At 32.4% G+C, this 19,607-nt stretch overlaps 2 protein-coding genes across 3 annotated transcripts; both read left to right on the top strand.

Annotated features, from left to right (window-relative positions):
• The first annotated feature begins 10,895 nt into the window (after positions 1-10,895).
• On the top strand, positions 10,896-15,424 carry LOC115705233 (WAT1-related protein At4g19185). Of its 2 annotated transcripts, XM_030632503.2 has the most exons (8): positions 10,896-11,435; positions 12,277-12,339; positions 12,472-12,588; positions 12,748-13,033; positions 13,437-13,592; positions 14,056-14,207; positions 14,497-14,590; positions 14,955-15,424. In XM_030632503.2, exons 1-8 carry the CDS (start codon positions 11,230-11,232, stop codon positions 15,000-15,002), a joined length of 1,122 nt encoding a protein of 373 aa, XP_030488363.1. In that variant the 5' UTR covers positions 10,896-11,229; the 3' UTR covers positions 15,003-15,424. The 2 variants fall into 2 exon arrangements, with proteins under 2 accessions (XP_030488363.1, XP_030488362.1); XM_030632502.2 differs by having other exon boundaries at positions 10,897-11,435; positions 14,497-14,957.
• Positions 15,425-15,552: 128 nt separating this feature from the next.
• On the top strand, positions 15,553-18,758 carry LOC115705234 (MATH domain and coiled-coil domain-containing protein At3g58360). Its single transcript, XM_030632504.2, has 6 exons — positions 15,553-15,972; positions 16,572-16,692; positions 16,764-16,915; positions 17,324-17,448; positions 17,643-17,696; positions 17,824-18,758. The coding sequence occupies exons 1-6, from the start codon at positions 15,966-15,968 to the stop codon at positions 18,118-18,120; spliced, it is 756 nt and encodes a 251-aa protein (XP_030488364.2). The 5' UTR covers positions 15,553-15,965; the 3' UTR covers positions 18,121-18,758.
• Positions 18,759-19,607: the final 849 nt, after the last annotated feature.

Raw genomic sequence — 19,607 nt, 5'->3', positions numbered from 1 at the left:
GTATAGAAATTCAAATTTCTTTTTTATTATTCGTTATTAGATCAAAATTTGATGATTTAATATTAAAATTAATATTTATAGTTAAATTTGTTTAATAACCATTCATGGGTAATACCCATTAAGAAATGATCTATATATATATATTGAATTTAAAGTTCAAATCAACTGCTATAAAAAAAACATATTTGTTTCAACTTTATATTTTTTAAATAGTCATATAAATTATATGATATATAAATATATATACTAATAATATATAAATATATATATAAAAAAAATATTCTTAATCGGGTTGGTCGGGTTAGTTCGGGTTGATTGGGTGGGTTGGTATTATTTTTAACCTACCCAATATAAAGATTGGGTGGGGTTATATTTTTTTCGGGTTTTTCAGTTTGTATCTTTCGTCGGGTTATCTTGGTTTGGTTTGGGCGTATTATTTAGGTTGGTTTACAAAAGTTTATGTAGAGTCCTATTTTGGACCATGTGTTTAGTAAAAGTTACTAATTTGACCATTTGTTTTGCTAAATGATAAAATGGATCGTGTATTTTTCAAAATAGTACAAATAAGACCATGAACTAATTTTTTTGTCAAAATAAAACTTAATAATAACCCAATATTATGACAAAACTGATTGTATTTTTTGCATATGTTCGTGCTAGAAATTATTTTCCAGTTGGTTGGTTATATTATAAAAAATATTGAGAATTAAGCTCAGGGTTATATTTTTACCATTTTGAAAAACACAGGATCTATTTTGTCATTTAACAAAATAGGGAGGTATAACTTTTACAAAAACAGAGTTCAAAATGGTATTTATTACCCTTTCTTATTCCATACTAAAATAAAAACAACAATAAATTACAAAACACAATTTTATTTTTGGTTTTTAAAATTAGAAAATAAAAGTGTATAAAATATATTTTTATTTTTTAAGAAATTATTTTTAAAAAACAAAAATGCTACTTTATTTTTTTCATGCACTTCATATGGAGAAAAGAATTTTGTATAGTGTTCTTCATTTTCATTGTAATGTTTCTCTAAGTTCGATTGAAGAAGTTTTTCTCAAAAAAAAAAAAAAAAAATTGAAGAAGTTTTCAAAATTCTGAGAATCCATTTAATTTTTCTTTCTTTTTAAAACCATATGGGCCAATTTGAAAAGACTTTAAAACCATATGGGCCAATTTATTAATCTTTGAATCTGAAATAATTCACAATAAATAATTTTATTTTTGAGACCTTATTATAAACATCAAATTTGAACTAATTATACTTTCTATTTTGTTTGAATTAAGTCCATTTTGTAGCTACATTAACCCAAATTCACTATAAAATATCTTACTTTTAGTTATAATAAAATTTGTGACTAAAAGTGAAAATGTTGTGACTATAAATCATTATTCTTATGTTATGATTAAAAAGTCGTCTAAAAGTATTAGTCACAAAAATTACAATTTATTGTGACGAAAAATAAATTAGTAACAATTTGTATCTAAATATTATGCTTTAGTCACAATTAATATTTTGTTGTTACTAAAAGTCATATTTAGTCACAAAAAATTTATGTTGTGACTAAATGTAGCAATTTTTTGTAGTGATTAAAAAAAATTATATTTTTCAAACTAGTTAGAAATTTTGCCCCTTGAACTATAATATGTATTATTGTGCTCTTGAATTTTTCAGCCTCTTAAAAATAGTTTCTAAACTATTTACAGTGTTGTAAAATGATCATTTTGTCAAATTTTATCACAAGTGACAAACAGAATTATGATATGAATGTACAGACAATGGCCACATAAGCGTCATGTGTATAATTATTTTAAAAAACTTTAATTTAGTTTTATGTAATTTTTTAATAATTCATTGATTTTTAATTTAATAATTTTTTAAAAAATACAAATTTTAAATTATACACGTAGCGTTGATATGATAGTTATTTAAACAACTATGTCATCATGTTATTTGCCACGAGTGACAAAATCTGATAAAATAACTACTTTACAATAACGTGAATAGTTTATTTTTTTTAATAGGAATTCATTATAAAAAGAGCAATTACACAAGAATTGGTGACTGATCAAGCCGAATGGCATGACTCGCACAAAGGGGGAGAAACCCCTATCCACATAGCACAGACGTTGTTTACCAAAACGTAATTGACTAAACTATGAGCCACTTTATTGGCTTCTCTAAAAATAAATTTTACATCAGAAACTAATTGTGGATGTTGCAGCAGAGTTCTTATATCTTGCACAAGGCCATCCACCTCCCTGCAATTTTCAGACTGCTCATTAACTGACTCAAACGACGCTGTATTCCAGCTTTTAAACCTTCCTTGATGGCCCAAAGTTCAGCACCAAGCGATTCACAGTTGTGATCAGTTTAATGATTATTTTTGATGGACTGAAAAATTCAAGGAATAAAATAATACATAAATCATAATTCAAAAGAACAAAAATTCTAAATATCATCAAGAAAATTATCAACTGTTTTCATGAAATAAAGCTATTTTTTTTTTGTAAGGATGAAATAAAACTATATTTTTATTGTTTTATTTGTAAATTAATTATAGAGAATTCATACACACGCTACTATAGTCCAGTAGTCCGTGCCGTTTGGTGCCGGCGCTTCTGAACATCCAAAGTATCATTTGACTAAAATACACATAAAATCTAACTTATCAACACTTTCACCCATAATTTATGCACTTTCTTTTGTCATTTCATTCTATAAAATTTCTCTTTATTTTTTTTATTTTTTCTGACACTACCCCTTCTTCTTGATGTAAACGTATTTATATTTATATATATGTTAGTCAAACACAATGGGGACTTTTTCCATCTTCGTAATATTTCAATTTTTTTTTTTAGTTTTTTGCTGAGAGGGAGAGAAAGAGCGTTATTCAAATTAATGATTTGAAACTCTGTTGTTTTTAATTGAATTTTATATAATGCGAATGGATAATATAATGATGAATTTTATATTATACGATGCATATTTTCTGTGTCTTTGTACAACAAAATATTCATTCCTTGACCAAGTCTTAGTGACTGTAGTTGTAGCTAAGCTTAAATAATTGTTGATGGTGCGCAACTTGTCATTACTTCTTAATATATTAGTTAATTAATTAAATTTAGGAGAGAAATTGCCTAAATAATTAGATGTAGGTAGGTATGTAAAGCACAATTAATAATATTAAAAGGAAGGCCATTATTATTATTATGGGTCGTGCGAAATAGTGACATAAATAAGCTACATTATTATATATGAAAATATATACTAGTTGTGATTGTGAATAAAATAAAATAAAAATAATAGCAACGTATATAAAATGAAGGTTGTTAGGCATGCAGGGGTCCCATTAATTTTCTACGTTATTCAACATCTGCATGTTAAAATATGGCCAAGAATGAATAAATGTGAATTAATGGCATAACACACATACACATGTATATATTTTGGACCATTTTTTATGATTTTAAGTCAAATATAAAGGCTCATGTCGTCTTTATATCCTATGCTTGCGCAGTTAATTAAGTATGAAATATGTTTTTGAGACTGATATGAGTGATCACAACTTCTTTCTCTCAAAAACTAGAACCTCATGAAAACATGTATAGATTTAAAATTACTAAAATAAATATTCTTGAGAGTTTGTTGATATAAAATTACTAAAATAAATAATGTTTTAAATATTTGGAAAGCACTGTAATTAGAATGAGAGGTCAAGTTTAATAAAATATTAAGTTTTGATATATTTTGCGTCTATATTATATATACTAAAATATTGCAAGATATATCTTTACTTGCATTTGCGTCTAGAGGGTGAGCTTGAAGCCGTGCGATTTGGGCTCGATATGGCTACGTTGTTGGAGGTTGATGTTGACACCCTTTTCTCGGATAGTAGAGGAAAGAGCTCCTACTTGGTATTTGCATTTCTCTTTTCTTAACGTTTTAAGGTCTGTTGTGTCAAGAAATGTTGCTTTTTGTTGGGTCTCGCGGATGAATAATATGGCAGCCTATGCTCTTGTTAGATGGGGTTTGTCTCATAGTTGTAATGATTTGCTTAGTTTTTGGGAAGTGAGTCCCCATGTGCTCACTAAACTTTTGGCTCCTCTTTAATGAAATTTATTTCTTTAACAAAAAAAAAATGGTACAAAAATAACTGAATCCATTTGATTTATTTCATAAAACTTAAGTTTTGATCAGCCGTTCACCAACACAAAAACAAACATGGAACTCTTCTTTCATTTTTTTTTTCTCTTTTTTTCTGGATTGAACTCATATTAGTTAGCGTGAAAAATACAGCTGACATGGAGAGTAAAATAGTGAAAATATAAACTAATTATGTATATTAAGTGCATGTTTGGCATCATAACTAAAAAACTGTTTTTTGTTTTTAAAAACAGAAAATTGTTTTTAAAAACAATTTGGCTTGTTTGGCCTTATTTTTTAAAAACAGTTTTCAGAAAACAAAGTTACAAAAAACAAGAATTTTGAAAACAACAAAATGTTGTTTTCTGTTCTAAAAACCAATTCACCTTTGGTCAATATTGTTTTTAAAAATCACTAACCAAACATGACTAGTGTTTTAAAAACTTCAAAAACTATTTTTTGTTCTCATTTCTAAAAACAATTTTTTAAAACAAAAAACAGAAAACAATACCAAACATGCTCTAAGCCACCGAGACTAGATCTGTGTGATGAGGGACAAATGTGGGAAAAAGGGAAAGAGTATGAGTGAGAACTCAAAACTCTAAATTATTAATAAATAATAATCCATACCAATACGCTAAAAAATATATGTTTATAAATGACCTCTAAAAGAAAGATCAATATAGTATATTAAAATTGAGATTTTTTTTTAATGTTGACTTAGATTTTCAATAAAATATATAATAATATGAAAATAAAGGTAATTGGATAAATACTATGCAGAGTTAAACTTTATTGTGTCTTAGAAATTTTTTTTACCCTTATTTAGAAAAATATATTATTTTCAAAATCAGTAAGAAAAATTATGTAAATTTTTAGAAGATTTTTTTTTTTTTTTTGGATCTCTAAGGCTAGATGAGCTCTAGCAGGCCTAATCTACCTTAACATAGGGCCAGTCTTTTGGTGTGGTGTTTATTAAATAAATAAATAAAAATAAGGTACATAATGCGGAATTGAAGAGGGAATTTGAATAATCTTTTCATTAAGTCTAAATGAGAACAGAGGAGGTATATATACAAAGGGGGCTGAACCAAAGTCAACACCAAACCAGTAGAGAACGACCTTAACTAACTCTAACCATCCTAACTAACATTCTGACACAATGCATAAGAATAGGAAAAGTAGGATCAAGAGTAACCGAATATTAACAGTAAGGAAAAACCAAACATAGACAAACATAGACTCAGAATATAATACTTAATATCCCCCCCTCAAGATGGATGGTATACATCGTATACACCCATTTTGCTGATGTGAGAAGTGAGGATGGTGGAAGCCAGGGGCTTGGTGAAGACATCTGCAAGCTGGTTGTTGCTGCTAACAGGGCTGAGTCTGAGTTTAGACTTGTTGATTTTGTCACGAATAAAATGACAGTCGAGTTCGATGTGTTTCGTTCTTTCGTGAAAAGTGGGGTTGTTGGCGATATGAATTGCTGACTGGTTGTCACAGTAAATAAAAGCAGGCTGGTTTTGAGGAATTTGGAGGTCTTGAAGAAGGTATTGCAGCCAAGTGAGTTCACTACCCGTGGCTGCAAGTGCTCTATATTCGGCCTCAGCTGAACTTCGAGAAATGGTAGGTTGTTTCTTGGTACGCCAAGAAATCAAGCAATCCCCAATGAAAATGCAAAATCCAGTAGTTGATCGACGAGTAATGGGGCAAGAAGCCCAATCCGAGTCCGAGAAACCTCTAAGGTGAAGAGAGGATGAAGTAGAGTACAATAATCCTTGTCCCGGGCTGCCTTTCAAGTAACGGAGAAGGTGATTTGCAGCTTGCATGTGAGGAGTGCGTGGTGATGTCATGAATTGGCTGAGAATGTTTACAGCAAATGTTATATCTGGTCTAGATAAAGTAAGATATAGCAATTTGCCTACAAGTTGCCGATAGGAGGAAGGATTCTCAAGGGCTTCTCCTTGTTGATCATCTAGTTTGATTCTTGGGTCCATAGGAGTTTTGGCAGGTTTACTCCCTATATAGCCATTATCTTCTAAGAGTTGCAAAGTATATTTTCTTTGGGAGAGGACTAAGCCTTCTTTGGCACGAGCTATCTCAAATCCTAAAAAATATTTGAGTGTGCCAAGAGCTTTTAGGGAGAATTTTTCATTTAATGAAGATTGCAGCTGGTGTAATAACGACAGATTTGGACCAGTGAGGATGATATCATCCACATAAACCAATAGAGCTATGAAAGTATCATGAGAACCTTTAGTGAATAAGGTGTAGTCGGCCTGAGATTGCACAAATCCATCTTGAATTAAAGCATCAGACAATTTCTTGTACCATTGTCGGGATGATTGTTTGAGACCATATATTGATTTGTTCAATTTGCAGACGATGTTAGGTTCAGTAGAAATTTCAGAGGGAAGAACTAAGCCTTTTGGAAGTTGCATGTAAACTTCCTCATTGAGGTCGCCATTAAGAAAGGCGTTGTTGACGTCAAGTTGTAATGTATGCCATTGTTTGATAGTGGAAATGGCCAATAATAATTTGAAAGTGACCATTTTCGCAACAGGAGAGAACGTATCAAAAAAGTCCAACCCTTCTTGTTGAGTATACCCTTGTGCAACTAGACGAGCTTTGTGCCTTTCTACAGAACCGTCACTGTTAAGTTTGATTTTGTATACCCAACGACAGCCTATGGCCTTCTTGTTTGGAGGCAAACGAACATAAGTCCAAGTCTTGTTTTTGAGTAAGGCAAACAATTCCTGCTGCATTGCTTGATTCCATATCCGTAGCTGCGCTGCTTGGCTATAATTGGTAGGTTCAAAGAGAGCTGTAATGACAGAAATAAAGGCTTTATGAGTGTTAGACAATTTATCATAAGATAGAAATTTATCAAGGTTGTGAGGAGTAGAATTTTTGTCTTGAAGGACTGAGTGACATTCATAATCACGCAAATATGCGGGAGTTTTAGAGATTCTGCTGGTGCGTCTAGGTGCTGGTGGTGTTTCTTCTTGCTGAATGGAAACATTTTCTTTGTCTGTAGGCTGCTCTTGTATAGGTCTAAGTGTTGGTGGTGTTTCTTCTTGTTGAATGGGAACATCGTGGGTCTCTGTAGGTGGTTCTTGTATATGTTGATCATTGTTAATGGCTATGTCTGGATCTATATTTGTGTCCTGAGGAAAATCGTTAGTGCAGGGATGATTATATGTAATTTCAGGAAAATCAACAACCATAGATTCAGAAAGGTTGGCAGAAGGAAGAACCATATTAGCAAAAGGATCAATACTATCTTTAGTGTCATTTAGGCGATGAAAAGGGTATATCTTTTCATGAAAAATAACATTTCGAGAGATAAAGAATTCTTTAGTATTTATATCATATAATTTGTACCCTTTTATGCCTTGCGGATACCCAATAAAGACACAAGTTCTAGCTCTTGGTGTGAATTTATTTCGATGAGCAGTAAGCGTGCTAGCGAAGGCAAGACATCCGAAACTTCGAAGTTGATCATACTTAGGAAAATCATCAAAAAGAATTTCATATGGACTCTTATTTTCAAGATTAGGAGTAGGAGTGCGATTTATAAGATATGCTGCGGTGAGAATACATTCAGTCCAAAAAAGAATGGGCATTTTGGCTTGAAAATAAAGAGCCCGAGCAACATTTAGTAGGTGTTGATGCTTCCTTTCTGCTATGGCATTTTGTTCAGGAGTTTCAACGCAAGTGAACTCATGCAAAATACCGTATTTGGCGAAGAGATCTTTAAAGGTTAACTCAGGTGCATTATCAGACCTGAAACACTTGAAAACACACTTGAATTGGGTTTGAACATAAGCTAAAAAATCAGGAATAATCTTTATTGCATCAGATTTTTGTTTCATTAAAAATATCCAAGTAAATCTACTTTTATCATCAACTAATGTGAGAAAATATTTGTGATTAGTGTGAGAAGGAATATGGTAAGGTCCCCAAGTATCACAATGGATTAAATCGAATTTAGATTTAGCAAAACCAATGTGTTTAGAAAAAGGAATTTTCTTTTGTTTAGCCAAAGGACAAACATAGCAAGGAGATTGTTTATGGATATTGTCAAGATTACAATGTACTTTATTACAAAGTAAAGCTAATCGTTTATTGGAAGGGTGTCCCAATCGACAATGCCAAATATCTGCAGTGACAGCAATGTTACACGTATGACTGTGAGCATCATCCAAAATGTATAGGCCATTCCATTCTTTACCTTTGCCAATCACATTCTTGGTTTCCTTTTCCTGAATACAAAAACTATTAGTATGAAATTTGACTGCAATAGAATCGGTTTTGGTTAAGCAACTAACAGAAATTATATTGAATTTGAAATTGGAAACAAATAAAACATTATTAAGGATTAGATGTTTAGAGATGGCAACAGTACCACTTTGTTTTACCATAAGAACTTCATTATTTGGTAAAATTAACTTGGTGGCAGGGACATGAGAGATGCTTTGAAACAGTTTGGGGTTATTGCAGATGTGCCTTGTGGCACCCGAATCAATTATCCAAGATGTATCAAAGAAATTAGATGAAGAACAGGTTAAGATTATACCTGAATTACCTGTCGAGGTACTAGGATCAGAAGTTCTCACGCTGGTTTGTTGATTGGCAAGGAGATTAAGTAATTGTTGGTACTGACTTGCACTTAATTGAGGCAGGAGAGTGTGTGAGTCCTCGGCTTTACCTCTATTTTCTTCGCTGGTTTGGAACTGATTTGCCATGCTTTCCTTCTGTTTGTTTGATTTGAAACCAGGTGGGTATCCGTGAATCTTGTAACACCTTTCGATGGTATGTCCATGAATGTTACAATGGGTACAAAAGGGTCTTCCTTTCTTGGGAGGTTGAGATTTTTGTCCTTGATTATCAGATTTGTTTCCTTTGTCACCTTGAAAAGCAAAAGCATGGCTATTATTTGGATCGTTTCCAGGAGTGCTGTTAGCCTTTTGATTTTCCTCTTGAGTTACAAGATGGAACACACGATTAGCATCTGGAAGAGGGTCCATCAAAAGAATACTTCCTCTGACTTGAGAAAAGTTGTCTGAAAGTCCCATAAGGAATGACATGATGTATTCCATATGGTAATGCTCCTGCAACTTCTTTACTCCTCCACAAATGCATCCATTGCAGGTGCAATTTGGCCTATAGTTGGCCAATTCTTCCCAAATTGTCTTCAATTTGGTGAAATACATACTAATGGTTTGAGCATCTTGTTTCAGATTCATTAGATTCTTTCTAAGATTGTAAATGTGTGGTCCATTTCTTTGATGGAAACGGACCTTTAGATCAGTCCAAATATTAGCAGCGGATTCATCATACAAGATGCTTGATGAAATCTCTTTGGAAACAGAATTCAAGATCCAAGAGATAACAATATTATTATTCCTAATCCATGCGTTATACAGAATATAGTCAGTAGGCATAGGTTTTGGAATAGAACCATCCAAGAATCCAAGCTTATTTTTTACAGAAATGGAGAGTTGCATTGCTCTACTCCAAGAAGCATAGTTATCTTGCCCAGTGAGAAGCTGTGAGACAAGGACGTTACCTGGATTATCGCCATGGTGGAGGTAATACGGATTTGTAGGGTCTTCGAGTGGATTCTTTGAACTGATAAAATGTAGATCTTGATTTCCATGACCAGTTGAAGCCGATGGACTATCTGCTGATTTTGAATTTGGATCTTCACTTTCCATTTGAGTTGTGGAAGGATTTTCATTCGACATGAATAAAAAACAGAAAAACAGAGACAAGAACACAGTACGCAGCACGTCGGAGAGGAACTGAGGAACACGACGCCTGAACCGGAGAAGAGGACCGAAGGACCGAAGGAGAAAGGATCGATTCAGGGAAAGTATATCTTTCCCTGCTCTGATACCATAATGCGGAATTGAAGAGGGAATTTGAATAATCTTTTCATTAAGTCTAAATGAGAACAGAGGAGGTATATATACAAAGGGGGCTGAACCAAAGTCAACACCAAACCAGTAGAGAACGACCTTAACTAACTCTAACCATCCTAACTAACATTCTGACACAATGCATAAGAATAGGAAAAGTAGGATCAAGAGTAACCGAATATTAACAGTAAGGAAAAACCAAACATAGACAAACATAGACTCAGAATATAATACTTAATAGTACAATCTAATTTATTAGGCAATTAATTTAATTTAATTTAGCTGTCTTTTTTTTTTTAACTAATTTAATTGTCTTTCATTAAATTCAAAATAACCTGACCAAGCAAAAAGATAAATAGCATGACTAAAATTAGCTTGAAAATGAAGCTCATTTTAACGGTAAAACACGACATAAAAACAGATTCTAATAAAAAAGATCTACATAAGATTCTAACAAAAAAAAAAAATCTACATAAGAGAGGTAAATATAGAACATATTAAAGCTGAGATTTTTTGTATGTCAATTTTGATTTTTTTTCATTAAAATAGATAATAACTAATAAAAAAAAAGTTACAATCTCAATAAATGAAATAAGACATCTAATTTTCTTTCATTAAAGTCAATTTTTACAATTCTTCAAAACAACTTTCCAAATTTATATGAAGGAATTATTATTTAAATTACAACAATTTTATTATGCAATAAATACAAATCTCATTAATAGACTCACATGGTTTACCATTCAATTGAAAAAGAAATGTATATTGCATAATTTATTTTTTCCTAACAAATCAAAATTAAATATAAGAAGCCACTTGTAAAAATCCTCACCAAATCCTTATTCAAAAAAATCCATAAACAAATAAATAATAATTGGAAAAAAAGAGAGAGAAAAAAAAATAAATAAAAGGAAAGAAGGAAGAAGATGAAACAGATCGTTTTTATGGTTTTTGTTTACCTTTGACATCGTACTTATCTATCTAATGTTACAATACATAGAGAGAGATTCATATTGAAGCCAAAGTTGAACGCCATTAGTTCTACCAAGAAGAAAAAAGAGACCTTTCAACAACTGATTCACCAAACTCCATTGGTCAAATTCCCTCTTCTTTCCCTCTCTAGGGAACCTCTTTTGGAAGGTAGTGATGGCGGCAGTTACGGCGGTCACAGCGGGAGGTGGCGACGTATGGAAGGCTCATGCTGCCATGGCGCTGATTCAGCTCTTCAATGGAGGTTACCATGTAATTACCAAAGTAGCTCTCAACGTTGGAGTCAATCAGCTCGTCTTCTGCGTCTACCGTGACCTCCTTGCTCTTTCGATTCTAGCTCCCGTCGCCTATTTCAGAGAAAAGTATCACTTTCTTTCTTTCTTTCTTTCTGGTTTTGTTTTCTTTTTTTTTTTTTGTAATTTGTTTTCTCGCTTCAGACAGTGAATCAGTCTTTCGATTTTGATTAGGGTAAATTCAATTCAAGATTCCCTCTTTTGACGTTTGATTATTGGTCAGTTTGGTAATTGTTTTGTTTATTCATTCACTGTGGATCGGTTTTGTTTCTAATTCGATAAATTGGAGCCAGAAATCCGTGTTTCAGATACGTATTTTTGTAGACGTTGATTGTCTTTATGGGTTTATTTTGGGGATATTTGCTGAACTAGTTTGAAATGGCTAATTATAGCTATGTTATTGTTGTTTTAGATTTGCTTCTGAAGTGTTCAATATTGAGCAAAGTCATATATATAAATATCTATATATGTCAAAGTCCAAAGTGATGAAATAACTTTATAGTTAAATATTCCTTGGAATACAACTACTTTAAACATTTTCCTATTTTTTTTTGTGGTGAGATTAGGACAGCTTTATGTGTTAGTGCACTACTTATAGTGAGACATTGTTTGTGAATTCTCTCCGTGGAATGTGTTTTGAAGGATTCATTTAAGTTGCTCTCAGTATGTGGGATCATTTCCAGCCTTCTACCAATCTATATTTGCCTAAGTGACTAGTCTTCCAGTCTATATTGCTTGCTAGTTGCTTGTGCTTGGTAGCCAACGAGATCAATGAAGCGTGTCCTGAAGTGTTTTTTAATAGTTCTTCCATGTTAACATTTTGCAAGTTGCAAGTTTTCTTACTATATTATTTTCATTGGTCAATTTATTCCATGTTGCATATGTAATATTTCATGTCTCCTCTGTGTAGGCGTACTCGACCACCATTGAATAAACATCTTCTTTTGACGTTCTTTTTTCTTGGGTTAACTGGGTAAGTCACTGTATTCTAATCTCATTTCCCGTGTTTATATATAAATTCTCACAGCATGGATTATTTGTTGCTTCATATATGTGGTACTTTATCGATCCATTATTCTGTTTTTCTAATTTTTTTTCCTTCCAGGATATTTGGAAACCAGCTTTTATTTCTCATTGGTCTTGGATACACAAATCCTACTTATGCTGCTGCTATACAACCTACCATTCCAGTGTTTACATTCATCTTGGCAGTCCTAATGGGGTCAGTTTGAGATTCTACTTTTTTTAATCTTTATTTTATTTAGAATTTTTTCAGATTGTATCTATCTAGAATGACAGGAGTTACTCGCACTTGTGTTTGAATGGATGTTGTTTACCTTGGTGTCTAATAGCATACCATATGTAAATGTTATTTATGCAGTACAGAACGAGTGAACTTGCTCAGGACTGAAGGTCAGGCGAAGATTGGAGGCACATTCATTTGTGTTTCTGGTGCTGTATTAATGTGTTTCTACCGTGGTTGGGCTTTGTTAGGAAATATGGAGCCTGATTATTCAGCACAAAGTGAAATAATTGCAAGAGGTCAACCCGAGCCTGTTGGATGGCTAATGTCCAGTTTTTCAGAGTTTGGGCTTGATCATTTTCACCTTGGAGTTTTGTGCTTAATTGGAAACTGCATGTGCATGGCTGCATTTCTGGCCATTCAGGTACATGACTATAATTTATTGGTTGAAATTAAGAAATGAGACAAAGTAGTTAGTGTTGAATTTCTAAGTAAATCTGTAGTGGAAGGGAATCCTCTTGTATGTTCTCTGCTAAAGACTGTTTTGCTGAGAAGTACTTACTTTTTTTCTCTTCTTTCTTTAAAGAGGTAATGAAGAATCTTTTGAAAAGCCAAAATTAAGCATAATTGTAGTAGGTTTTCACAATATAAAGTTGCAGAACAATTTTTAAAGGTTATGAAATCAAGTGTTTAATGGGTTTTCATTCATTTGACGTGTGCTTGAAGGTTTTGGTAGAAATTTTTGTTTACTTTGATTCCTCAAAATGTGTACAATCTGGAGACCTTAAATTGTGATGTCTTAACTTCCTGTTCTGTAAAACTTCCAGGCTCCACTTTTGAAAAAGTATCCTGCAAACATATCAGTCACTGCATATTCATACTTCTTTGGTGCTTTGTTGATGGTGTCGACATCATTCTTTTTGACAAATGAATCAACAGACTGGGTTCTAACACGGTCTGAGGTCCTAGCTGTAATATATGCTGTAAGTTTCCTATCGACATTTTTGTTTCTGTTTTATTCCTTTTGTTTTTACAGAATTATCTGGATCTTGAGCTCATTTGTAATTTACTTTCCTCCTTCCATTTAGGGACACATCAATTATGTTTTAGAATAGAAGAAAAGCATAAGCATAGTCAACAAAACAAAACTTGCAGTTAAACTGACTCTTTTAGAATATTTCCCTTCAACTTGAATGAATGATTGAGAGAGGAAAGTGAGGTCTATGAATTACGATGTTCTCTCTTTTGCAAAATTATTACAAAAATCTCTTCGAGGTTTGTGTTTTGTTATATGTGCACATGTTGTTTTGGTGCTAGCAGATCTACAGATGATATGTCTGTAAATGAAAATATTTAGAATTATCAGTTTGTTGTGTTCTTGAATTCATTTAGTCAGGAACAGAAAAAGATGCAAAGTGAAATAATTGCTTTGTGACTCCATTTCAGGGTACGATTGCTTCTGCACTTAATTATGGACTTCTGACATGGTGCAATAAGATCTTGGGGCCTGCTTTGGTTGCTACATACAATCCACTTCAACCTGCTGCTTCTGCCTTTTTGTCAAGAATTTTCCTTGGGAGCCCTATCTATTTGGGAAGGTTTTGGTCCTCTCACTCTCATTATTTATTCACTAGATTATTCTGTTAGTTGATAATTGACACAATGCCATCTAAGATGCCTTATTTTATAAATCATTACATGAAATATACTAGTACTATGATTTGTATTTACGGGCTTGACTGGATATTATCTTTACTCCATTTGAAATATTATTTTGAGAGAAAGAAAACTGAAATTTGTTTACTTAGATTCCAAGGTACAAAAATCAGGCATTTCTTTTTAAAATAAAATTGAATCTAACTTGGTGTTTTTAATATGTGGACACAGCGTATTAGGTGGTATTCTGATCATTGCTGGTCTTTACATCGTCACTTGGGCGGCTTTCAAAGAGAAACAGGCAGTTCTGGGGATTACACATCATGTAAGTCGACCTTCTGAACTTCTCATCCACAAAGATATGTCGGTTAACAGGTTACCGTACCAGAGAGGACACATTTTCTCAGGATTATCCAACATATTATCAAAACCCTCAGATTAAGCAGAGAATATAGAACATCATAATGTAAAAAAGCAACTCTTTCTTCTGTTACTGCTACAGAAATTTTTGTTGAGATGCCATACCTTTTCTTTAATGGGGGTTTTATCAAATTCTTTTAATGGTTTTTTGAGAATTCAATTTAGGAAATACTGTTAGACATACTGTGAAATTCAAAATGCAATGCACATGTTATTTTTCTTGTGCACACAGGCACAGCCACATAATGCAAAAAAGTTTTCAATTTCAGGACTATACTCGGGTTTCTTCTTCATCGTCGATTAACTCAAAAAAGTGAGTGGAATTGGGCAATGGCATTTTTTTTTCTGTTGTCCTATCCTAGAGTAAGATCGCTCAAGGGTATATTTGTTGTGTTTCGTCTATATTCCTTTGCCCTTGCCCTCCATAATGAATAGCTTGGTCCCCATAGTACTAAGCGTTTTGGTGGAATAAGTTCAAAAGTGGATCTTGGATGATTATAAGCTCTACTGCATTTTTCCTCGACTAGTCTCTCTCTGTGTCTCTAGTGTAGCCTTGTGTCAAGGGGTTTGGACCTACAATATCTGACCTCATTGTCGTTTTACACTTGCTTGCTTAATTTTCATGTTACACACTGTTGCAATGAAATTGTTGCAATATATGTAAAGTTGTATAATATTAAACACACAACTATCTCTGTATAGATCGCTTGAAATAAATTGGACTCACTATTCATTTCCTCGCAAGGGATTTGCTATTATTAAAAATAGAACTTTATGGAGAATAATATATATCATTACAAGCATTATATCTAATCTTAAGACCATCAAGCATTATATAATTATGCTCTAATACATTGGGTGTAAATTAATTTAAAAAATTCAACTTTATTATTTATTTATTATTAATGCTTCATAAAGAATTAGTAAATATAAGATATGAAAGTAAAATAATATATTTTTCTTAAAAAAAAGTAAAATGATATTTACACAAATGTGACCTCACTATAATCCAAACCCACCCAAAGTAACAAGCAAGATCACCACGTCCACCACTGTGGCTGTACGAATGTTTTGAAAAGAAAAAAGTTTTTCTTATAAAAAAAAAAATAACAGAAAAGGCAAAAAAAAAAAAAAGTCATCCATCTTCTGTATCAAATTATCAATTTCTTACGAAAACCTAACCACGTCCGTCCTCCACATAGTGTATTAGTCAGAAGGGAACAAAAATCTCTGGTAAAAATCTTTCAAAATAACTTGAGGTTTTCTTGTTTGACTGGCTCATGGGAGGTAATTAATTTGTTCTTTTTTTATCTATGATTCATTTTTGTTTTCTACGATCATTTAAACTTATCTGGAAATTTGAAGGCAAGGAATCATGCTATGTATTAGATAGGGGAAGAAGTTACTTTTTTTTTTCTGTGAAAAAGTTATTAAACCCTTTGTCCATTTAATTAAACATCAAACGATCTAGATAACAAAGAAAAAAACAAAAAAAAGTGTTTGGTAGTTTAAAGAACAGAAAACATGTTAAGCTGAGGAGTATGTCTGTAACATTATTATGGGTGTGAACGCAGCAGTGTGATAATCAAAAATCTTTTGGTGTTAATATATAGTTTATTATTTTACCAAAGAAAAATATAGTTTATTATTTTACAATCTTGTGTGCTGACAAATTTACTGCCACATCTCTGTGTATGTATAATAATATTTTGCGCTGTCACGACTCACGGGAACTTGAAGGCACCACCTTTTTTAAGGGAACATAAATAAATTGATAAAAAGGGGTGAATGAAAACATTGAAGTTGGATAATTTCTTTCGTGTAACTTTTGTTTTGTTCATTCTAGACATTATATTTGTTGACTGACTCGATTATATATGGCATAGATAAAGCAAAAGAGACATCTAATGGGAATGTTGGTCGGTTAAGCTGGACCATCAGTAACTTTTCCAAGCTTGATATTAAGAAGCTCTATTCAGATATTTTCTATGCAGGAGGATACAAATGGTAACTAAATCTTTGTTATGCCTTACTTTTGGGATTATTATTATTGAGTCAGTTTTAATTAAAATGTGCAGGAGAATAGCAATTTTTCCAAAAGGGAACGAAGTGGATCATTTGTCCATTTATCTAGACTTTGCTGATTCGAAAACTCCCGGTTGGACTGTAAATGTCCCCTTTTTTAGCATGTCGATTATCAATCAAAATCCTATATTAACAGTTACAAAAGGTAGGCTAGCTACTTATTCCTTGAGTTTATAAACTATTAGAATTCTCATTTTAGCCAAGGTTATCAAAACATGTTGATTCAATGTTTCATGTTTTGCAGTATGTATTTATTATATCATTTTTTGGACCAGCAGTTGGAACTTATGTGCCCTTATATGAAACATAGTTTATAAACTATTCAGTGTTTAACGGTTTGATGGGCATTTTATTTTATAAATCTATGAACCAAAAAACCATTAATTTTTAACTTTATGTTACCAAATGGTTGTAGTACTTTAGGGGCTAACATTGTAAGGAGATGATGTTCGTACGAAGAAGGGAATGTCTGTTGAATAACACACAACAAAACTGGGTACTGGCTTTTAAATTTCTGTTGTCTGCTATTATTGTGTTCTTTTACTATTTACAGAATCACAACATGTTTTCAACGCCACCGAGCAAGATTGGGGTTTCACTTCATTCATTCCTCTTAGTAAATTAAATGATCCCAGCGAAGGTTTTCTTGTGAGAGACGTTTGCACTATCAAAGCAGAGGTTTGTGTGTGTTTAATTATTGCTTAAGAAACTTTGGAGCTAAGAACCCATTTAGAAATTCATCATGTTAATGACAGGAACTAACTTCTGAACTTTTTATTTTACTAGTTCATAGTTAAGAAACTACTTAACTACTCTGTTTTTCTTTGGTCAAGAAAATTAAACATTTATGTGCTTTTGGAATCACATTGCAGGTAAAGTTGAATATTGAAGAAGACGACAAAGACAAACATGAACTGTCTGATCAGGTGAACACTGATATGCATATTGCTTATTAGCTTCTTGGTGGTATATTTATAACTGTGTATATTATATATATGTGTATATTATATATATCTACATTAGCCATCTAATCCTTTCGTTACATTGTTTCAGAATTCTGCATTTGTAAAAGCAGATACAAGTACATCCCTTTCTTTTTCTGAATATGATGCATTGTTTATCGGCATTCAAAAACAACTCGAAGGAGAGAGTTTTAAGTCAGACAACATTACAAGCAGTGGCTGCCCTCCTTCCTGGACCGTAGAAGAGATTGCCTATGCAAAAAAAATCTTAAAACAATGCTTGGATATTGATCTTGATAATGTCATCCAATTGGGTAGAGATTTCGAGCTCAAGAAATCACTTTCAATCCTACTAAGTAGCAATGCCTTTCCGGAGAAGATGAGATAACCAAGTATGTGGCTAACTTTGTCCAAAGTTGTGAGCAATATGAAGTTGCCAAACAAGACCTAAGGGAGGTCCAAGAGAACGAAAAATCAATAGAAAATCTTAAAACTGATATGAAGAATATATCTTCTGAATACTTTCCATTAAGAAATCAAGCTGAAGTTGTTGATAATGAAATAGCCGAGCTCGAAATACAGTTGTCCGAAAGGAAGATGAAGAAGAAACGACTTAGTAAGATGCTTGAAGTTTTAGCTGGTCGGGCAACCACTTCTAAACAAGCACTGGTCAGTGCTGAACAGGATCATGAGAAGCTTTCCGTGCTAAAGAAAGTAGAGGCAGAGAAGGTGATTGGTGACATGAAAAGGTCATGGGAGTCTCTAAAGCTTGGCTATTCTAATATGCTTGTGTAAGTTTTTAGATGATGTTGTTAAGTCTTTTGAAGTAGTTTACTAGTTTTTCTTCTTTAGCATCTGCGCATTCACACTTTTGGAGACTAGACTGTGGTTGTACGGAAGGTTCCCAAGTGGATAAACACTTTCTTTTCAATGCTTGTGTACTGTACAGTGCATTCCGAAGCATTACTTGGTTTGTGTAATGGACAACTTCTTATACTTCAACTTCTGTCTTACCAGTTACCACAATTTATTTGGATCAGCATCTCGTATAATTTAATATGGGATTATAGGTATAGAGAAATGCTAAAGGGTACCAGTGGTGTTTAACACTCTTTTATGTATCAATATCGCTATTGGTCCAACTAAGTATCGGGTCCCATATAATTTAATATAATAGCTTTTAGGGAGTATCGCAACGTGACATGTCGAAAAGGTGCTAAGTATCACTGGTGCCTAATAACAATGCTCATACATATAATATTTTAATTTAATATAAAAGATAAGATTCGATACGGCTTAAATGCAGCTACCAATACCAATGTGGGTAGTAATTCTCGATAAAAATAAAATTAAAAATAGATTTAGTCTATAAACTAAACTACTGACCTCAAACCATTAGAAAAAAAGAAAATATACTTCTATTGTAGCGAGCATTTTTTATGTTTGAAAGTTGAAACTAGTTGAAGAGACTTTCTTAAAAAAAACTCTTAATTTGCAGTATTAAATTTGGATTCTGCTACTGTAAATAGGGAAACTTTCCAAAAAATACTAAAATCAAGATTTGGTCTTTAACCGGAATAAAGATTATTTGATTTGCTATATACATAACAAAATTGAAATTAACATTTAGAGAAAAAGAAAGTTAAGCTTTTTAAAATTAGGCAACTTTTTTTTTAAAAAAAAAAATCCTAAACAAAAGATACCAAATGCAAATAAAATTTTCAGAATAATCAAAGACACCAAATTAACATAAGAAAATCAATTTAACTATACAATAAATAGGGAAACTTTCCAAAAAGTACTAAAATTAAGATTTGGTCTTTAACTGGAATAAAAATTATTTGATTTGCTATATAAATAACAAAATTGAAATTA

This window comes from Cannabis sativa, chromosome 1 (assembly GCF_029168945.1).
Source record: "Cannabis sativa cultivar Pink pepper isolate KNU-18-1 chromosome 1, ASM2916894v1, whole genome shotgun sequence".
Taxonomy (NCBI): Eukaryota; Viridiplantae; Streptophyta; class Magnoliopsida; order Rosales; family Cannabaceae; genus Cannabis; species Cannabis sativa.
This window is presented reverse-complemented; position numbering and strand designations above follow the sequence as displayed.